Source organism: Natator depressus, chromosome 8, assembly GCF_965152275.1.
Source record: "Natator depressus isolate rNatDep1 chromosome 8, rNatDep2.hap1, whole genome shotgun sequence".
NCBI lineage: Eukaryota > Metazoa > Chordata > Testudines > Cheloniidae > Natator > Natator depressus.
Genome location: NC_134241.1, coordinates 12,038,731 through 12,059,989, shown reverse-complemented (window position 1 = coordinate 12,059,989; position 21,259 = coordinate 12,038,731). Strand labels below are relative to the sequence as shown.

At 42.1% G+C, this 21,259-nt stretch overlaps 1 protein-coding gene across 4 annotated transcripts; it reads left to right on the top strand.

The window, feature by feature from the left end:
• The first annotated feature begins 395 nt into the window (after nt 1-395).
• On the top strand, nt 396-20,756 carry C8H5orf24 (chromosome 8 C5orf24 homolog). 4 transcript variants are annotated; one of them, XM_074960427.1, is made up of 4 exons: nt 396-555; nt 10,325-10,415; nt 15,942-16,372; nt 18,300-20,756. In XM_074960427.1, the coding sequence occupies exons 3-4, from the start codon at nt 15,946-15,948 to the stop codon at nt 18,338-18,340; spliced, it is 468 nt and encodes a 155-aa protein (XP_074816528.1). In that variant the 5' UTR covers nt 396-555; nt 10,325-10,415; nt 15,942-15,945; the 3' UTR covers nt 18,341-20,756. The 4 variants fall into 4 exon arrangements, with proteins under 4 accessions (XP_074816528.1, XP_074816525.1, XP_074816527.1 ...); XM_074960424.1 differs by having other exon boundaries at nt 15,942-20,756; XM_074960425.1 differs by lacking the exon at nt 396-555 and adding an exon at nt 9,042-9,197 and having other exon boundaries at nt 15,942-20,756.
• Nucleotides 20,757-21,259: the final 503 nt, after the last annotated feature.

The window sequence follows — 21,259 nt, the reverse complement described above, 5'->3', positions numbered from 1 at the left end:
CCGGATCTCCTGATACACCCCCACTGAAGCACCCACCCCCGACCCCAGTGCTTCCCCCCTCCCACATCTACTCTCCCACTGCCCCCCAGGACCTCCCTCCATCTATACTCCCATCCTACTGCCCATTCCCACTGCCGCCCCACATCTACTTCCCCACTGCGCCCTTTCCCTTCTAGGACCTCCCCCATCCCCACACTACTTCGCCCTCCATCTACTACCCCACTGTGTCTCTCTGCCCCTGCCCCGGCCCCAGGCTCTCCCCACGGCGCTTGTTCCCCCTCCGCCACCCCGCCGCCTTCCGTTAACCGCCCCCGCGCGCGCCCACTTCCCCACTCCGCCGCCAGGCTCGCTCGCCCCCTCCTGTCGGGAGCGCGTCCCGCTCCCCGCCCGCTCGCGCACGCCGCAGCGCCGCTCCCCGCCCGCTGCTTGCAGCCGCGCGGCCGGGCCCGGTCGCTGTGTGCTGGGGGGAGGGGGCCGCACGGACTCGTCCTACCCGGGCCTTTCCGACACCGGGAGCCGAGGAGGGGAGGCGCCGCGATCTGGGCAGCCCCGCGGGTAGGTCCGGGCCGAGCCCCGGGAGGAAGTGGCGAGCGGGCGGGCAAGATGGAGCCTCGGTCAGCAGGCACCCACCCACTCGGGAGGGATGGGAGCCCCTTCTCCGGGCCCGGCGGGGGCCGCAGGCAGCTCCTCCCTGAGCGCCGGGGGGGGGCAGGCGGAGCAGGGCCCCCTCCCATGTCCTCCCTAAGCGCTGGGGGGGGGAGGCGGAGCAGGGCCCCCCCCCCATGTCCTCCCTGAGCGCCGGGGGGGGGGGGAGGCGGAGCAGGGCCCCCCCCATGTCCTCCCTGAGCGCCGGGGGGAAGGGGGGCAGGCGGAGCAGGCCCCCCCCCCCATGTCCTCCCTGAGCGCCGGGGGGAAGGGGGGCAGGCGGAGCAGGCCCCCCCCCCATGTCCTCCCTGAGCGCCGGGGGGAAGGGGGGCAGGCGGAGCAGGCCCCCCCCCCCATGTCCTCCCTGAGCGCCGGGGGGAAGGGGGGCAGGCGGAGCAGGCCCCCCCCCCCATGTCCTCCCTGAGCGCCGGGGGGAAGGGGGGCAGGCGGAGCAGGCCCCCCCCCCCATGTCCTCCCTGAGCGCCGGGGGGAAGGGGGGCAGGCGGAGCAGGCCCCCCCCCCCATGTCCTCCCTGAGCGCCGGGGGGAAGGGGGGCAGGCGGAGCAGGCCCCCCCCCCCATGTCCTCCCTGAGCGCCGGGGGGAAGGGGGGCAGGCGGAGCAGGGCCCCCCCCCCATGTCCTCCCTGAGCGCCGGGGGGAAGGGGGGCAGGCGGAGCAGGGCCCCCCCCCCATGTCCTCCCTGAGCGCCGGGGGGAAGGGGGGCAGGCGGAGCAGGGCCCCCCCCCCCATGTCCTCCCTGAGCGCCGGGGGGAAGGGGGGCAGGCGGAGCAGGCCCCCCCCCCCATGTCCTCCCTGAGCGCCGGGGGGAAGGGGGGCAGGCGGAGCAGGCCCCCCCCCCCATGTCCTCCCTGAGCGCCGGGGGGAAGGGGGGCAGGCGGAGCAGGCCCCCCCCCCCATGTCCTCCCTGAGCGCCGGGGGGAAGGGGGGCAGGCGGAGCAGGCCCCCCCCCCCATGTCCTCCCTGAGCGCCGGGGGGAAGGGGGGCAGGCGGAGCAGGCCCCCCCCCCCATGTCCTCCCTGAGCGCCGGGGGGAAGGGGGGCAGGCGGAGCAGGCCCCCCCCCCCATGTCCTCCCTGAGCGCCGGGGGGAAGGGGGGCAGGCGGAGCAGGCCCCCCCCCCATGTCCTCCCTGAGCGCCGGGGGGAAGGGGGGCAGGCGGAGCAGGCCCCCCCCCCCATGCCCTCCCTGAGCGCCGGGGGGAAGGGGGGCAGGCGGAGCAGGCCCCCCCCCCCATGCCCTCCCTGAGCGCCGGGGGGAAGGGGGGCAGGCGGAGCAGGCCCCCCCCCCCATGCCCTCCCTGAGCGCCGGGGGGAAGGGGGGCAGGCGGAGCAGGCCCCCCCCCCATGTCCTCCCTCAGTGATTCGGGGGGACGGGGGACAGGCGGAGCAGGGCCACCCCCCCCATGTCCTCCCTCAGTGATTCGGGGGGACGGGGGACAGGCGGAGCAGGGCCACCCCCCCATGTCCTCCCTCAGTGATTCGGGGGGAAGGGGGACAGGCGGAGCAGGGCCACCCCCCCATGTCCTCCCTCAGTGATTCGGGGGGAAGGGGGACAGGCGGAGCAGGGCCACCCCCCCATCTCTTCCCTCAGTGATTCGGGGGGAAGGGGGACAGGCGGAGCAGGGCCCCCCATCTCTTCCCTGGGCGCCGGGGGGGGAGGCGGAGCAGGGCCACCCCCCCATCTCTTCCCTCAGTGATCGGGGGGAAGGGGGACAGGCGGAGCAAAGCCCCCCCATTTCCTCCATCAGTGCCGGGGGGCGGAGACAGGCGGAGCAATGCCCTCCCATTTCCTCCATCAGTGCCGGGGGGCGGAGACAGGCGGAGCAATGCCCTCCCATTTCCTCCATCAGTGCCGGGGGGCGGAGACAGGCAGGGCAGAGCCCCCCCAATTTCCTCCCTCAGTGCTGGGGGGGCAGGGACAGGTGGTGCAGGGCCCCCCCAATCTCCTCCCTCAGTGCTGGGGGGGTGGGGACAGGCAGAACAGGGCCCCCCATCTCCCTTATTGCCCTGGGGCAACATGGTTAACACCACTCTCCCAGGTCTCCTTTCTCTGTGGGATGTGGGGAAGTGACAGACTTGAGTAAAGTTGCCCCTCATCTACTTCCTCAATTCTCCAGGGACAAGGTGACAGAGCTGGGAACTCCTCTAAACACATATCTATCTCTGTGCCCATGAGGGGGAGGTGATAGAGCTGGGCTCCCCATCTCCTTCTATCAGTGCCCCAGGGAGGTGGCAGCTGGGCATCCCTCAGCTCCCCTGGAGGTTGGGGTAGCAGTTGGACAACCTCTCCTGCAAATAGTGCAAGGAGGAACACCCCAACTCAGATGCCCACAGGGTGGGGGCAGCTGTGCAACCTGTTCCCCCTCTTGTTTGTTGCCCACTTCTCTGGCCTCTAAGCAGCAGGGAGAGCTGAACATCATGTTGTCTTAGTACAGAGTCTTTGTAGTGCCTTGAAATCATCTGTTTGTTCTCTTTAGTTCATATTCTTTTTAATTCACATTTTTTGAACTTTCCATTTAGTGCATAGTTCAATTAGTGCATGGAATTTTAATGCATATAAACAGTGCATATTTATTAGGGCATATTGTTTAATATACATGAATAGTGCACATTTTCATTATCACATCATTTGAGTGCATCTACATTGTCTCTGATCATTTTCTTTTGTGCATGTTTATTAGTATATACTGTACTATTGTAATGCATGCAAATAATGCACATTTCCATTAGTGCATATAAATAGTACCTATTTATTTCCTTTAGTGTGTACTTAATAGTATATAACACTTTCAGTGCAGTTAGCTAGTGGATATTTATGTCTTGATTGTTTATTTTACATGTGTTTATCACTGGGCATATATTTAAAGGGGAATAATACTATGATTTTGCTCTCTCTAACTCTCCACAAAATACAGAAGTAGCAAGAAGTTGCTTTTGGAGTGTGACCCTAGATTAGTTTAAGATGATTAGAAAAATAAATGAATATGTTACAACTGGTTCCTCAGTATACAAGGGTCAAAGGGTCTCTTACTCCAGTTTATTATTTTTTATTGTTCTTCAGATAGATGTGTGTGTTTGTGTTTCTGTGTAAGGATCCAAGTGGCAATTGTTAAATATGCCTAACAAGTGGACTTTAAACCTAACACATGCTATCCTAGGTAAATTATGACTTGGCTTGGTAATGCAGGGCTGCTGCAACCTTTAATCCTAATGCATGGTGCTTGAGTAAGTAGCTCCATTGAAGTCAGTGAGGCTACTTGTGTAAGTGCCATTCACTATGAGGAAGGGTTGCAGTAGCTGGCTCTGTGTCATCAAGCCAAGGATCACAATTCTAATTTATCTGTGGTACCTTGTTTTGGTTCAGGAACCTCTGAACAATTTCATAGAGCACTTCTTAGTGCAAAGAGAGTTAAATAGACCGCTTTATTCCAAGTCAGGCATCCACACTAACTCTCCTGTCATTCACAGTGTCTTGACATCCTTGTGGCATCTATAACAATTGTCTATATAGAGGGGAAATACTAGGAATTATTTAATATTTGTTTAGATTTTAAAAATATAATTTAGCAAGTGCAAAATAAAAAGCCATACTATGTGACCAGTCTACTTGCTATGGGTCACCAGGAAATGCTTCATGACTGCAGTTTGGGAAACTCTTATCTAGCTTCAGAAGTAGACTGTACTTTGCATGTCTGTTTAGGTGTCTTGGTGGTGTGTGTTGTAGAAATGCTGATAGGACTTCGAAAAACTACATGCAAAGTTTGCTGGTGTTGGAGATTAGGATTTACAGGTAGCTTGTGCATATTTAATTTATTTAGGAAGTTTCAACAAATATACAAATCCTTGTTATGTAAATGTCAGAAACAAAAAAAAAACCCAAAGAATTGTTACAACAGTTAGCTTTTGTTTAAAGAGACATTATATGGTAATATAGTCATCAGAACACCTATAATATGTTGCTTTAATAAAATCTCAGAGTGAAAGCTCTCTCTACCCATTTAACAGACTAGGCATGTTTCTCAAATTTAATATTAAAAAACTGGACAATTGTACTGGGTTTTTTTTTGTTTGTTTTTTTTTGCAGGTGAATGTACTTTAATGGAGTATTGAATAAAAGATAGATACATAGGTATTTGGTTATTTATGCTCTGTCTATTTTGCTGGGTACATAATTGAGATAAATCTATTTAATTCACTGGAATATTCAAGATTAGGTGAATGTTTCTTTTTATAAACTTTATTTTTAAAGCTTTATTTACATGTTGCAAAAGTAAGCACTTAGTGTTTTAAAAAACAAACAAGGTCTTAATTTCACAAGAGTTAATTTGTACAGATTGAGTTGATAAATATTAACTTTTTTTAGGTATTTGTACTGTTCTTTTTATTTGTGGATATAGTTCATTTTATAGATGTTGTACTGCCCGTGTATCTCTCATTGTTTGTATCCTTTGGTGAAGCAGTAAAAACAATATAGCATGTGTGTTGCTTCTTTTGGCAGTTCAAAGGTAAAATGTGCTCCTCCAGTAGTAATTTGTGGCACATTTGGGAACCTGCATTCCATAACATTGTAGCTTCACACTCCGCACCATACCAGTACTGTCCATGGTATGGCCTTGTATACACTAGACTTTACAAACACTCTACCTTGCTCTTCCACTGTTGCAGCTTCACCGTAGTAGCGACAGTTGGGAATACTAGTGCAGATAGAACACTGGTGACTTCTGGCATTTTTATTATCACATCGTGCAGACTTGTTCTAATCAAGGTTAGATGACGAGATGATATAATGCTGGTGCCAAGTCTGCACTAGCTCTATCACAGTGATAGCCACCAATGGAGCTGGTAATTCAGTAGCAGGAGATTTCAGAAAATACGATTAGTTATGTTTAAACATTATTTCTAGCACAATTATAGCAAGGATACTAGGACCATTTTTTAAAATGTCTCATTTTTCTCAACACAACTTCAACCCTAATGGTGCTCAGAGTGGTGAGAGCCATAGTGTAGATGCGCTACCAGTTATTGTCATAATTTTTAACTCTGCGTCAGGTAAACCTCTTCAGAATGGGTCTTATCAATATTGTTAAAAACACCATCTGTGAGTCAACAGTACAACTTCCATTTTATATTGTTACCACTGGTGGAGCTGAACTGGTGTTAACATTAGGGGGAAATCTCCCTACTGTGGACAGGACTCCACTTTCTGTGTTGGAAATAGTTGTCCCATTAATGTAGATAAATTGAGCCACGTTCAATACACATTGAAAGAAATTATGATCAACTGATTATTAGTGGTTATTCATGCTTTCCACTTCTGGTGTTGAACATCTTTTGGCCCTGTCCACAAAAGCAGCCTAACCCATGGTTAAGGAGGGAGTAGAGGGCATGGTGTTTGACAACTGTCATCAAACACAGCATGAGTGCAGACATAACCTAAGTGGTTTGTCTGTAACATGGCTTGGCTAGCATTATTCTTTAAAAATACCCTCTCTGTCTCTTTGAACTTAGAAGCTGATTTAAACATAGGGTTAGCACAGTTTCCATCATCTTGTCGGGTGGACCGTAGGGGTGAAAGAGAGGTCCCAGTAGCTCTAAGCTTAAAGCATAAGGTTATATTAACACAAACAAAAACTGTGATAGTTCAGGTTTCATCAGAATGTACCCTGTCCATCCACCTCTGGGCATCTACTTAGTGTCTCTAGCCCCTGTTCCACTGGACACTCTCAGTACACCCCAGATTACCAGTTATTCCTCAGGTCACCACTCTGCTTAACACACAGTACTTAGGTACATTTATTGTGAAAACAAGTAACATAGAGATTTAAGTAATAGAAAGTGGAAGTACTGAAAATGGTTACATATAAATGAAATCATAATATGCCTTCTATGACCTAGACTGACTTAACTAGATACTTTCATGTCTTATAGAGCAGTGCTCAAGTCCTTCCAACATTTTATAGCGAGACTTCGCTGCCTGTCACCCTCCATTCATAAGACAGACACACTATTAGCTTGCCTCCTCAGTGAAGGATCCACCTCTAAATATACTCCAACAATCCATTGTCTTTATTTGTCAACAAGATCCCCTCTTGCTGTTTTTCTCCCTGTAAATTTCGTCTCTTGAAAATTATGCAATCTCTTGATTAACATTTGGCTCAATATGCAAGCAAGCATCCACTGAGAGATGTATAATGCCTAATACACAGCCAGACACACAGATAAGTGTCTGTTACCATCTGCTTAAAAGGAACCTGTCTGAGCCGTGTCACTTCTGAGTTACCTGCCTTCAAAACATAATTTTCAGTACTGACACAACTCTTTAAATATTATGCATACATATGTTTTGCAGTGATTAGTATGTTCAGTGGGCTACTGGCTCTCAGGGACCTCACATGCCATGCTTTTATGAATTATTATGCATAAACCTGCCCTCAGATATCCCTATAAAACACTCTGCACCCCCTGTGCCCTCTGCCTGTCAGTACTAAGAGATTCCTGGGTCACAGTTGGTAACATTCCATAAGGCTTTCACTTCCTTCTCCAGCAAATCCCAAAAAGCAATATGTACCCAACTTTATCAAACTTGCATTCTAATGCAAAACCTTAGTGGCAACCTCAAATTATTAAACCATCAATTTGTAAGCACATGGAGGATGATAGGGTGATAAGGAATAGCCAGCATTGATTTGTCAAGAACAAATCATGCCAAGTCAATCTAATTTCCTTTGTTGACAGGGTTGCTGGTCTAGTGGATAAGGGGAAGCAGAAGATGTGATATATCTTGATTTTAGTAAGGCTTTTGACACAGTCCCACATGACATTCACATGTCCATAGAAAACTAGGAAAATATGGTGTAGATGAAATTATTAAATGGTGGGTGCCTGACTGATTGAAAGACCATACTCAAAGAGTAGTTATCAGTGGTTTGCTGTCATGCGTGGAGGGTGTATCTAGTGGGGTCCCTCAAGGGTTGGTCCTGGGTGTGGACCATTTTCATTAATGACTTGGATAATGGAACTGAGAGTATGCTTATAAAAATTTGCAGAAGACAACGAGTTGGAAGGGGTTGCAAGTACTTTGGAGGACAGGATTAGAATTCAAAATGACCTTGACAAATTGAATTGGTCTGAATTCAACAAGATGAAATTCAATAAAGATTAATACAAGTGCTTCATTTAAGAAGGAAAAACCAAATGCACAACTACAAAATGGGGAATAATTGACTAAGTGGCAGTACTGCTGAAAAGGATGTGGGGTTATAGTGGATTACAAATTGATTATTAGTCAACAATGTGATGCAGTTGCAAAAAAATAATATTCTGGGATGTATTAACAGGAGTGTTGTATGTAAGATACTGGAGGTAATTGTCCCCCTCTGCTTGGCCCTGGTGACGCATCAGCTGGAGTACTGTGTCCAATTCTAGGAAAGATGTGGATAAATGGGAGAGAATCCAGAGGAGAGCAACAAAAATGATACAAAATTTAGAAAACGTGACCTATTAAAAAAGATTAAAATAATTGGACATGTATAGTCTTGAGAAAAGAAGAATGAGAGGAGACATGATAGTATTCAAATATGTTAATGGCTGTTATAAAGAGAAGAGTGATCAATTGTTCTCCATGTCCTCTGAAGGTAGGATAAGAAGTATGGAAGAGTTAGGTTAGCTATTAGGAAAAATCTTTCCAACTATAAGGATAGTTAAGCTTGGGAATAGACTTCCGAGGGAGGTTGTGGAATCCCCATCACTGGAAGTTTTTAAAAACAGGTTGGACAAACATCTGTTAGGGATGGTGTTGGAGTTTTTGTTGGTCCTGCCTCAGTGCAGGTGGCTGGACGGGATTACTTTTTGAGAGCCCTTCCAGCCCTACATTTCTATGATTTTATGCTTTGTAATAACAGATCAGCACATTTTACTGTTAAACATTCAAAGTATTTGGGAAGTTAATCTGCTTTAACATTACTGAGATTGCCATTAAGGGTTTATCTTGTCCTGCTCGGACCTGCTACTGTCCCCAAGATTCATAGGCGTCCCCCTCAGAAATGCCTTGCAAGTTCCAGGGAAGAAGATCTTATTCCTTGGCTCCTGTGTTGCACGTAGAGCTCCCATGCTCCGCTATAGAGGAGTTCCCTAGGCCACCCATTCCTCTTTTTCCAAATCCTTTGGCCTGTTGTTCTCTGCCTTCTGCCGCAGCAACATCTATTAAAAAAAAGAAATTACCATAAAACCCCTGTTGTTTACAACCAGTTATAATTTTTAACACCCCCTCGCCACTGACTAAAATCAAGAAAACATTTCTGCTCTCATGACACAGCCCTCCTTATGGAAGATAAGGATGTTCGCAGAAGATGGTCTAAAGCCTGGGTGGCTGCTGATGTACCAAACAAAAATCTAATCGATGACCCAGCTGTGCAAGTGCCAAGCTTCTCTTCCCCACGTGCATATGGACAGCTCTAAACCGTATCCGCATCTAACATGGAAGATACACATACTCCATAGATTGAAAGCAAGGGAATTACCAAACTGCGACTGTGGTGAGATGCAAACTGTCAGACACATCATGGACTATTGCCCAATCCATGCTCTTCTTGGAAGTGTCTCAGCCATTTACATGGCTACCCCCTCTTCTTTAGACTGGATAAAAGGCTTCTTAAGATCCAGCTGTAGTCATGCCGTTGCTTTCATTGTTTGACTATCACCGTACGAAAGAAGAAGTTTTTTAAGTGACACCAACACAAACCTCTAAAAGCAGGGAAATGAGTAGCTAAAGTAATATTTTTTCACTACCATAATACCCATCTCTCATATTAACTGTTCTTGTGGCTTGTTTATACACAGAAGCTGCACTCGTTTAAGTTAGATTGGTTTAAAAGCCAATTTAATTAAATTGGTTCAAACTCTTGTGAGGATGCACTTATATTGGTTTACAACTGTTTATATTGGTTTACCTTGCTCATCTAAATTTACAGGTGTAAGATAAACCAATAGCAGCCAGGTTTACATTGATTTAAGACAGGTTTCAGAGTAGCAGCCGTGTTAGTCCGTATTCGCAAAAAGAAAAGGAGTACTTGTGGCACCTCAGAGACTAACAAATTTATTTGAGCATAAGCTTTCGTGAGCCACAGCTCACGAAAGCTTATGCTCAAATAAATTTGTTAGTCTCTAAGGTGCCACAAGTACTCCTTTTCTTATTGATTTAAGAGTGTCGACACACACAATTCCATGGGTTTAACTGAATGGGTTTTAAATCACACCTTTTGCTAAACCAATACAAATTTGTGTGTAGACCAGTACTCACTCATACTCTACATCCTTCTACCAACAAAGTCACTTCCACTCTGTGGACAGACATGCAACACACAGAAAACATTCTTGTAATTCCCACTGTAAGGTGAACCTCTGACTCAGACCTCAGTAGAGTTATGCTAGAGATGGTTGTGACAACATAATTAAGATTTCATTAAAGCTTTCAGCTGAACATTTTTATTTTTGTAAAAATCTCATTGAAAATGGTACAAATAAAAACAAGGAATGTAAACTTTACTATTACTTGAATTTTTCATAGCATGATGAAAAAATTGATCGCTACAGAGAGAATAATAAGCATTCCAAAAACATCCCTGTCATCTGTTTTTAACTGGATTGTCTCACCTTTTTTCAGACTCCTCCCTTTTGCAAGAACTCTGAAACATTCTCTGTGATCTGCGCTTTGCTCCTCATGTGTCAATTCTGACATCATCAATTATAGACAGGTAACATTTGTCTCTAGAGAATTTTATCACTTGTCAGAAGTAAGTGCAAGTATGTACACAAAGATGAAGTTGCAGCATTTTACATGTTAGTGGTATATATTTGCGGGTGAGAACTCCCCAGCCACTCCAACACTACAGCAGAGAGGTGGATGTTGGAAGCCATGGTAAGACTCCTTGTTGCTCCCTGTGTGGAGAGGGGATGCAGCTGGCAGGGGATGGTAGACCCTGAATAGAAGGAAAATGGTGCTAGGAATTTGGGGTGGTGGTTATTTGCCTGGCAGTGCTCTCTCTGACTGCCTCACTTGTGCATGATTGTGTCTGTTCTGTCATTCTGTCCGATTCCTTGTGTGACATTGCTCTTGCTCAGCTGAAGCCAGTTTTCTCTGTGACTGGGCCATGTCAAAGTTTGACTCAGACTCACAATTTATCAGACCACTCTGTTTTATTAGCAAAGCTGCTCTGCTCTGCTAATACATTTAGAAGTGAGCCCCCCGAGTGGGGCTTATGTCTCTTAATTTATACAGCTTGCTGGAGAACAAGTTACAGAGAAGTTACAGACAAAAGAAGAAAAGATTTTAGTCACCACCCTTCGAGATCCCTGAGACCAGTCACGTATCTTCAATTACCTGCCACCCTTAACAATCTTCTTTAACAGCTTCCAGTTAACTTAACTAATTGCCCTTCACACCTTCCATTCTGATGCCTGCTTCTTAGACGTGCTGGCTCTATCTTAATTGCTTCTCCATTCAAAAGCTAACTGTCCCTATGTGTGCTCCCTCAGATACTTTGTAACATGTTTTGGCATGCCCTCTCATGTATCCAACATGTCCCCTTATACAATGTTATACTTCCACAGCCATTAATGCAGACTGGAGAGCCATGAGCTCCTCCTGAAAGCTAGAGCCTGTGTGCCAATGTTTAAATGAGACATTGAAGGAAAAATGTTGATTATTACTCTGATAATGTTCTCAGCTATTATATCAACATTTACAAATCTAGCATCGTATGCATGGTGTGCTTGCTTGCTGTTTGTGTTATCTTTCCATTACACTAATACAACTTGGTGACACAAAAGGAGAATTTGCAGAACCCTCATGCATGCATTAAATGTCATGAGAAGTCTCAGGAAATTCTGTAATGTAAACTATAATGAAGAGTCAAAAGAGAGGTGAGACTGTGTTAAAATCAGAAGATTTTTGACTGCTTTTTACAGACACTTAACTACTTACCTGTTATTACCACACCAAAAATTCGTGCCCTTCCCAAATTGTATCTTACTTTTTTTGTCCTTTTCTAAACAACACAGGATTACTAGGTATTCTTACTTTGAAACTGAAATTGTAATGCAACCTTAACTATGGTTTCATGACTGCTCCACCATATGTTGCTCAACAAATCTGTATTATAGTGCACAGAGAATCTGTGTTATAACAACCATTTAATACATGGATGTGCTGAACTACATTATTACTGCATCTATATTTAAGTATTGCACATGTAAAATCATGTTCACATATTTACACATGCACTGTGATAAGGTTTATATATCCATGCACCTTAGAAGTAAGAAAGGGGTTAATGCAGGCATTAGGAAGCAGGAAATGCCCCAACTGGAGCTGATTACAACTGCTATGAATGCTATGCCCTCTGAAGGAGAGAGGTGGCTGGGGAGAGATGTCAGCCCTGAGAAAAGAGACTCAACTTTTGTATTGTTGTGAACTCTTTCTGCCAGTAAATAGACCCTGCAAGCAATTGTGTGATACTATTTAAGTTTGGCTACACTAAGCCATTTATTATATTTCTTTTTTTCCCTATATTTAACATAAAGGCCTACTGACCTAGTGTACACTGGAGAAATTTGCCATGCTGAAAACTGTGGTCTCCTTGTCATGCTTGTAAGGCACTTCATGACTATGTACATGTACTCCAAATAGTTTGTGTATTCCAGATAGTGTTTGGATTAGATTTGCTTCCAGCACGGTTACATACTGTCTTAGTCTGAATGGTTTCAGCCTGTATAAATTTAGCTTCCATGTAGACAGTGCTAAAATGGTTCAAATTGTCCTTCCACTGCTGTCCAAGAGTGCACTGGTGGCCTTTTCAAATCTCCCAGGATCCATTGCTCTTGAGATTTGTGCTGGGATCTGCATGATAGGAATCTAGAAGGCATTACAACAGAAAAGGGGTAAAATGGTGCTAGTGTGGAAGTGAGGCAAAACTACAGTGATTCAAAATATAAATAAGCTTGGCTAATATGAATATACTGAACAGTTCGTGCTTAACTCAATTAGAAATAGATCAATTCTCAGTTGTAGACATGGCCTTAAAGGGGTGCTACCAGCTGGGCAATAGACAACCCATTTGGAACATCGTAGACAGGTGCATATCTTTTTGTACCTGAATTAGGATTAGAGTGCACTGAAGTGATGTGCAGACAAAAAGTGCTGATACGCTTTTTGGTGATTTTACCCTATGAAGCTATTTCTGAAGATCTGGCTGTGATATTACTTTCTTCTGCTGGTTTGATTTAAAAAAAAAAAAAATCTAAAGCAAATCTCTGGAACCATAAGGGTCACTCCTTTTAATGTGTGAATTCTTAACGTGATATGTAAGAAGTTGTTACAGTACATCATAAAGGTACAGGATGCTATAAACCCTTAATTTGCAGATTGACATAACAGGCCACAATTGCTTTGCAGTATTGATGGGGATTTGTGCAAATATGTATGAATCTGTAAGACATATTTTTCTTTGGTCTCCTTGTACCTTTAAAAGCCAGTAAAATAAATTGTTAAAAATGATCAATTGTCACTCTTTGGCTGAGGCCTTGCATTCCATGTTTCTGCTTGGATCAAATGTTTATGGCTGTTTTATAAACTGCTGAAAAATGGGTTTTATAATGGAAAAAAGATTCATTTATTTAACAAATACTTTTTTCAGCTGGCTACATAGCTGATTAGAGACTACTCAGAATTTTTTATTACTATGGGTATTGGGCATGTGTTTAGTAGTGTTGGGGAGATAAAGATAACTGTTCCGTTCCAGTCACAGGTTAAGTCTGAGTTGGGGCACAGTGCATTCATTTTGGGATATCAAGTTTTAATAAAAGATGAGTTAAACTGAAGAAAGGTCAGAGGAAAGAAGCACACATAATAAAAGCTTTGAAAAAATAAGACTGAAGCATGTTCAGTTTAGAGAAAGAGACCTGCTTGCTGCCTACGTATAACTAAAGGGATGTACTAAAAATGATAGGAATCAATTATTTTCCATCGCCAAGGACAGAACAAGAAGTGATGGGCTACACCAGAGAATATTTTAGGAAGAATTGGCATCACTAGATGCACTGTTCAGAAATGGGAGAAGCTGCCAAAGAAGGTTATGGAATTGGCAGTACTGGAGATGGTGAGAGCTAGATTTGGCATTCATCTAAAAATATCACTAGCTACTCATCTAAAACCTTGTTTATAGGAGGGAAATAAATAAAAAAAATTCCCACCGTTGAAGTCAGTGCTACTCTGCAATATTACAGGGGTCTGTGCTGATGGAGTCCTATGCAGGATCTGTACTTCTGCTAGTACTATAATTTCAAAGTGACCCACTGGGATCTCATAAACAAAAGATTCTGTGCCAGATCATCAGCTATGGCTTAGGAACTACACAGCATAGGCTGTGTACTAATGTGACCATTGCACTCTCTCTATCCTGTGACTGCTATGTGCTGGTCTGGTTCCCAGGCCTAAGTTAAAACAGCTTAAAGGGTACGTTGGCTGCCAACAGCCCCAAGCTGAAGCTGCAGCTGATTATCAGTGAAGTCTAAGGGTGTCCTAGCCATGCCCCTTATGTCAGCAGCTAGGGCACAGACGGATAATGGTGTAGGAGCTGTTACTTCTGTAGTGACTTGATCCTCTCGTGACTGATTATGGCAGCTCTATCCCATCAGATTTTGCTAGTGGTTTGATGCAAAGCAGATCTGGTCCTATGTCTTTTGGTAAGAAAATGTTATTTCACATGAATGTTATAAAGCATATGGAAAGATGGCAGGTAAAATAGGGTATATTTGCAGACTTGTTCAACTAGAATATTCAAAAGAGTTTTCCATGAGCCATGAACAGCTCTTTAATGGTTATAGGGAATATTTTCCCTTTGCAGCACACAAGGAACTCTCATTAATGTCAGTGCAAGTTCCATGCACCTTACAATAATGTATCTGAGGTATAGTAACAAAATTACTAATTTTAAAATTCAAGTCACTGTTTAAAGATGTTAAAATGAATGTATCTATCTATACTTTACTCTTTAGGAAAGACGTGGTTGGCTGGGTGACTTCTGTATAACAGTTCTCTCTGGAAGTTTTATGAACCTTACATATTGTGTGCTTTATTTGTTTCAATTCTTAATTTGTGTGAGTGAATTTGATGCTTTTAGATGTAATAGCTATGCCAAGTATAGTGAGGAGTTGTGCTGTGCAAGTTTTATTTCTCAAGTTCCAATATTTTTCTTGATGCTGTGAAAGGTAACTTAAGGTGTACTTGGATGGAATAGTTCGTGGCAGGTTTTGGCCTGATTTTCAGAGCTGCTGAGCACCTACTGCTTACAGTTACTTCTGGTTGTGAAATAAAAAACTTTGAAGTGTCATCCAACTCTGTTTGAAAGGGAACCAATTTAAACCATGACTTAGAGAGATGTGAGCTGACCACATTCATTTTAGCAGGGTGCTAGCTCAAGCTAGTAGGTGTTGGATAAATTTAAGCTCCAGCATCCTTCAGGCCCCCTGAATGAATTGAGAGAGTGATCTTTTTCTCTGTTGGTTTCCCCTTGCTGTTCCAGAGTCTGCTGCCTGCTTTGATAGTGGTAATGGAGTGGCAGAAGGGAGAGAGTGTCTCTGCTAATCTACTTGCTGACATCCTTTGTTTTAGGGTAGTTCTTGCCTGTGAATAGTTTAAGTACTTACCTCAGCTGATGTTTGTAGCTTTCTTAGCTTGCAGCAGAATTAAATTGACTGGATTCTTATCAATTTTATGTTTTTCACAAAGTTCTGGATAGCAGTAGTGAAATTGATTGTTAATTTCACACTGCAGCAGTTATGGAAAACTTAGAAGCAGCAGCAGAAGCACTGGGAGCCATCTGCTGAATCAGGAAGATGACACTATATTGCTTTTCATTTGATAGGTTATTGATGCAACTAAGTGGCTAGAATTGTTTTCCCCAAATGAAAGCTTAGATTCACCATGGAAAGCTTCCACTGTGGTTGAGAGGCTATTTCAAGCCCAGATCATTTAAATTTTATTGTTGATGCACTTCTTACATCATTTTATGTGTTCGAAAGATTTTTTTTTTTTTTTAAATGTCATGCTACCTTTGATTTTTTGAATCTGTTGATAGACATCTTGTTTCCCTAGGTGGTTTGCATTCCAGCCAGTTCAGGGTAATTTTAGGGAACCTTCATAGCTGTTGGAAAAGAGAATGTTTTTGGTTAAATGATGTCATGTTATATATTTATACATATTTGTCTTTTATTTTTGGTAGAAAAATGATGCATCCTGTTGCCAGCAGTAATACAGCTTTCTGTGGGACTGGCAAGAGTTCTTGCCTTAACGAAGACAATGTGAGATCCACTGATCAGTTTGACTTATATTCTACACAGCAAAGCAAATACAGCCACACAGTCAGCCACAAACCAATTGCATGCCAGAGACAAGACACGTTAAATGAAACACATTTGCAGGCCACCAGTGTCAGGAATATAGAGACAAAAGATGAACTAAAGAAAAAGAAAAACCTCAACCGATCTGGTAAACGTGGAAGGCCATCGGGGACCACAAAATCAGCGGGGTACCGAACCAGCACAGGTCGACCTCTTGGGACCACCAAAGCAGCTGGATTTAAAACAAGTCCAGGCAGACCCTTGGGTACAACTAAAGCTGCAGGATACAAAGTCAGCCCAGGCAGACCTCCAGGTAGCATTAAAGCTCTATCACGGCTTGCAAATCTAAGTTATACTTGTGGGAGTGCAGCTTTTCCCTATCCTATGGTGCATAACAGAGGGGTACATGCTGCTGGTGAAACTAGTAGCAAAGTCAAACAATCCAATGAGTGAAATAAAGGAATTAGATAGTTTAAAAAGGATTAATGAGGAAATGCTGAGTCTTGGCATGTTTCTCACATTTTTATGTAATATTTCTATAACTTTGGCTTTCCAAATTTTATTTTTTGTTCATATGTCCAACGTGCAATCCACTAATTTTTAATGTAACATGAAAGGGCATAGGTATGGCTCTGTTTTTGTTTTTTACATAGGTTTATAAGTAAACTCTTAAATTATGCCCTTGTGTGTTTCCTTAAAGTAATACTCATATCCTGAGCTTCACAGTTACTTCTGGAAAATTTAATTGTGTGATTATGCACCAAGAAATTGAAATAAGCAGGAAAACATTATTTGGCTGTTGGCTATGAAGTGAGCCTAAGCCATAGTAAAGATCTTGTCCAGAAGAATTTATAATTGATGAAACAAAACAAACAATTCTGCACTATTTTACAAGTAAGAATTCTGTTACAGTTTTGAAATGCCTGTGGGTTTTTTGTATAGGTGGGAATAGAGAGCAAACTAAATTTTCCGCTTTTGCTAGAGCTGAAACAGACCTCAATTGTTCATAAATATTTTGAAACTTTAAAAACTATTTTTTTTAAAGTGCTAATTTCAGGCAGTTTTTATTTGCTCTACTGTAGCATTGTCAGGTCTCACTGATGTTCCAAAAATATTTTTTGAAAATGTGTAATAATAATAAAAAACATTTATGCAGCGCTTTACATCTTCAAAAGCGCCTTACAAACATGAGCTAATTTGCCTTTAGGTGATGGCAGATCTTGTAGTTCTGCTACTTACAGGATTCTGCTGTATAATTTTAAAAATGCCTGAGAGTGCATATACCAAACTGCAAATAATTAATTAAAAATCTGATATATTTTATAAATAACTACAAAATAAGTACTGTTAATTCTAGTAACAAACTGAATAGACAGTAATATTAAACAGTATGTTCTTAAATCTGTAAATAGCTATATAAGCTGTTTTTTGCCTTCACAGTATGTGCTTTGATGGCAGCAGTTAATAAGTTTTAAAGTACTAATTTAGTGTGTTTATAGATTAAATGTTTTTACACTGTTGCCAGCTTTTCAGATTTAGTTTTTGCAGGAATACAGTTATCCCATTGTTTAACATTTATACTATATTTAAGTTATGGAAGCTTATATATCTACCAAAGGATAACATTTTCATGATTCATAATAGCAAACTGTATAGCTGGTTCAAACAGGATGCAGTTTACCAAATTGCTAGACCCCAGATAGAAAGCATTTCATAGGAATTAATCTATGCATGCAAGTTGAAAAACTATGTTGGTTAACTATAAATATCTTTTTCTGACTCAAACTGAGTCCTTTCCTGCATCTAACCAGTTCCATTTTCAACTGTGTGTGTTTGGTTTAAAAAAGTGCGCGTGTGCATGTGTGTGTAATATGCACACACCCACCTATACTTAGAAAATAACATTCCTCAATATTGCATATTGTTATATTTATTCTAAATATCTCTTGCTTGAGTTAAAGCTTTTAATTCTGGAAGAAAGTTTACATAAAAATTGTTTAAAATATAGTTTAAAATTATACTGAATTTGTAGCTTCAAATACCAGTGGGAGTTGTATAGTGTTTGCAGATTTTTGGGAACAGAAATCTTTCAGGTTAATTATAGCTTTTGTTGAAAATGAACAGTACCAATACTTTTTGTTGTAAGATAAAGTCTGGCTTGCTGTAATTTTGATGAGAACTCTGATTTCAATAATGACAACTTAAGAAACAGATGTCATGTTTCATACCTTTTTTATCAGGAAAAAAGCAGCAAGCCTTCAGGTGTTCCAGTGATGCCTAACACATAATGAGCTGGACTTTATGCTGTACTTTACAATAGGTGTGTTGAATTGTGATTGGGGGACTATGTATGCACTGGCAACTAAGACAATGAACCTCAACAATACTGGATGGCTCCTTAGTCAATGTGTAAACTAATGGCAGCTAAACTGCTACTAAAATATAGTTTCTCCATGCTGAAGCTATAAAGTCAAGTTATACTTTCTGTTCCTCGACAAACTGAAAAATATGACACTCTTAGTAATTTTTCTCAGAATGGTGTAACTTCTGATACACACAAAAAGCTAACATGAGCTAATTCACCCTCAGGATATGTGTTATATTGGCTGTTTTATCAGATGATTTTTCAACAAAAGGCTGCTTTTAAGCCCTTTCCTGAACTCTTCCTGGAAAGCAGTCTTCTTCAGCTGAATGTAATAACTACAGGAGTTTCACACCTCGCTGGCAAGGAACACGTTGCATGTCACCAATGTACCTTTGCATAACGCCACTTCTTACCTCCTTCTGTTTATCCTGTTCACCCGTTTCATTGCTCACTTGTGCATCTACTCAATGGTGCTGTGCCGTGTGTCAGGAGATAATGCAGATGTATTACTGTTCTACTAGAATAATGAATTTTGTATTCAAGTATGTGGATGAAATAATGAAATCATCTAAACAATTTATATTCATTATAGTGTTTATTAATATCAGATGAAATATAATCCCAGTAAAAAGAATGAACACTGTCAATTGTGAAAGGATGAACTAAAGTAGAAAAATGTGTTCATGGCATCTGTAAAGGGCCACTTGGCACCTTGGATTTGGCAATGAGACCAGAAAGTGCAATGCTGGGCACTTCCTCATTCTGGTTTATTTTATCCATAACTGCAGTTTACTGGTGTCATGCTGTGGGAGAAAGAGAGAGAGAAGTCAAGAAGTCAAAGTGAAATACGAATGGAATCTTCAAATGTTTTTGCTTTTCCTATTATATATAACCTACAAAATATATTGTGCTTTTTTTGTAACACTGTCTGTTGTCATGACAAACACTGAAACAGCATGTTGATGCCTATACTTTGATATTATCAATGGGAAAACTGGCCTTTTCCACTATAGTATGAAAACATTATTTGTAAGGTAAATCGCTAATTTTATATTATGTACAACAATTCTGCTCTTCATAAGATAGGGTTACTGTTATGTATTAACACTGTTGAGAAAAATGATCTATATGTCAAGTTTGTGTTTTTAATGCTTTTTTTTTTTAAATATCACATTTCTAATGTCTTATTTATACATAAGTGAAACCTAAGTAATAGGGAGACAACTCAAAGGCCACTGTTTAAAATACATCCCGTAACTGCTATTCAATTTCTAATTAAAATTACATAAACTTTAGAATTCAATAATTTTGCTACTATTTTTGAAGTTTTGCACTGTACATTTTCAGAATGCTAGCAGCACATATTGGCAGGAAAAAATATCTATCAGAAGGTGGCTAACTTTTAATACTAAAGTGGAATTTTTAAATATCAACTGTTAGCTCTGTCATTAAAACAACACATTCTTTATACATTGTATTTGCTTTTAATTAATCACACAACTTCATATATCAAGACCCATTAAACATCTTTGTTCTGAAATAATACAGTTTCATTTTGTCTGGAAGTTTTCTTTGGATTCAATCAGGACAAAACCAAACCTAGTCAATGGAGTGATATGTTTGGGGAAAGAATTACCTTTATCTGCAACATATTAAGTAATTGAGATCAGAACTTCACTACTTTTTTCCATTTTGAAGAGCTTTAAAAGGCAGAGCAATTCAAGGTTATTTGTCTGAAGGTTACTTTAGCTGTGATTCTGCTGTTCTTTGTATTACATGTACAGTCAAGTTTAATGCTATTCCAACAGAAAATTAAAAATACAAAGCAGTTGATCATAAGCATAAAAACTTGGAACTGCAAACTTCATTTCCGATCACAAAAGTTTGTTCCCTTTATTATTATAATACATATATTTTAAAATTGCTTAAATGTGTTTTTGAACTCTAGTAGACACACTAGAGCCTTTTTCTAGCAATTATTTTCCCCATGTAGGTAAATCTATGTTTTAAAATTTTTGCAAAGTATAATGATATGATAAATTGTTAGGAAGTTTTTGCATATCATGTAGTAATTTGGACCACTTTGATTCCTTAATCTTTCACAGTTTGCTTTTCCCACAGGTTATTTTGGAGGAGTCAATTACCCAATAAATAACTAATATCAGCACCCTGTTCTCTGCTGTAAAAAGCCTGTTTAGATGCTGTTTGTTTTTATGTCCATGAACTTGAGCTACTCATGTGCAATTATGTGTATGGGAATGGAGTAGTCTTCATGATCTGTATTTACATCACCATATGGATGTATATTTATTAATAAAGTCAATACATTAAAACCAAATGTTTTATTCTTGTTTTACACCATTCTGAAACTTGGTTGTTTTCTTTCTAAAGAAGATGGAGTGGCAGTATTGTGAGCTACTTTTCAATAAGGCCATAGATTAACTCATCTCTTGTGAATGTAGGGATGCTGCTTTTCCTTCTGCTTTACTTCATTCATGTTTTCAAATGACCTAAATTTGATACTGCAAATGTTATGCCATTTATTATATGGATTATATTTTAAATCCATTCTTATTTTCCTTTTGCCCCCTACATTATATATTTTCAGCTCTTTTTAAAGAGAGAGAGAGGGGAAAGACCTCTAAACTACATCAGATTTCTCCCCCCACCGCCTCACCCCCGCAGGGATGTCACCATATGACTTAATTTTTTTCTTCGGTACAGGATTTGCTAAACTGATGCTTGTATTTGTTAGTGATAAATGGCCAAGTGTTCTTTATAAGCAAGGGCCAGCAGATTTGTAGCCTAACAAAAAAATCCCACTTTTATTGTGAG

Bases quoted from the DNA above. Each gene is read 5' to 3' on its own strand.
- C8H5orf24 (XM_074960426.1), top strand. From the start codon at position 15,946: ATGATGCATCCTGTTGCCAGCAGTAATACAGCTTTCTGTGGGACTGGC.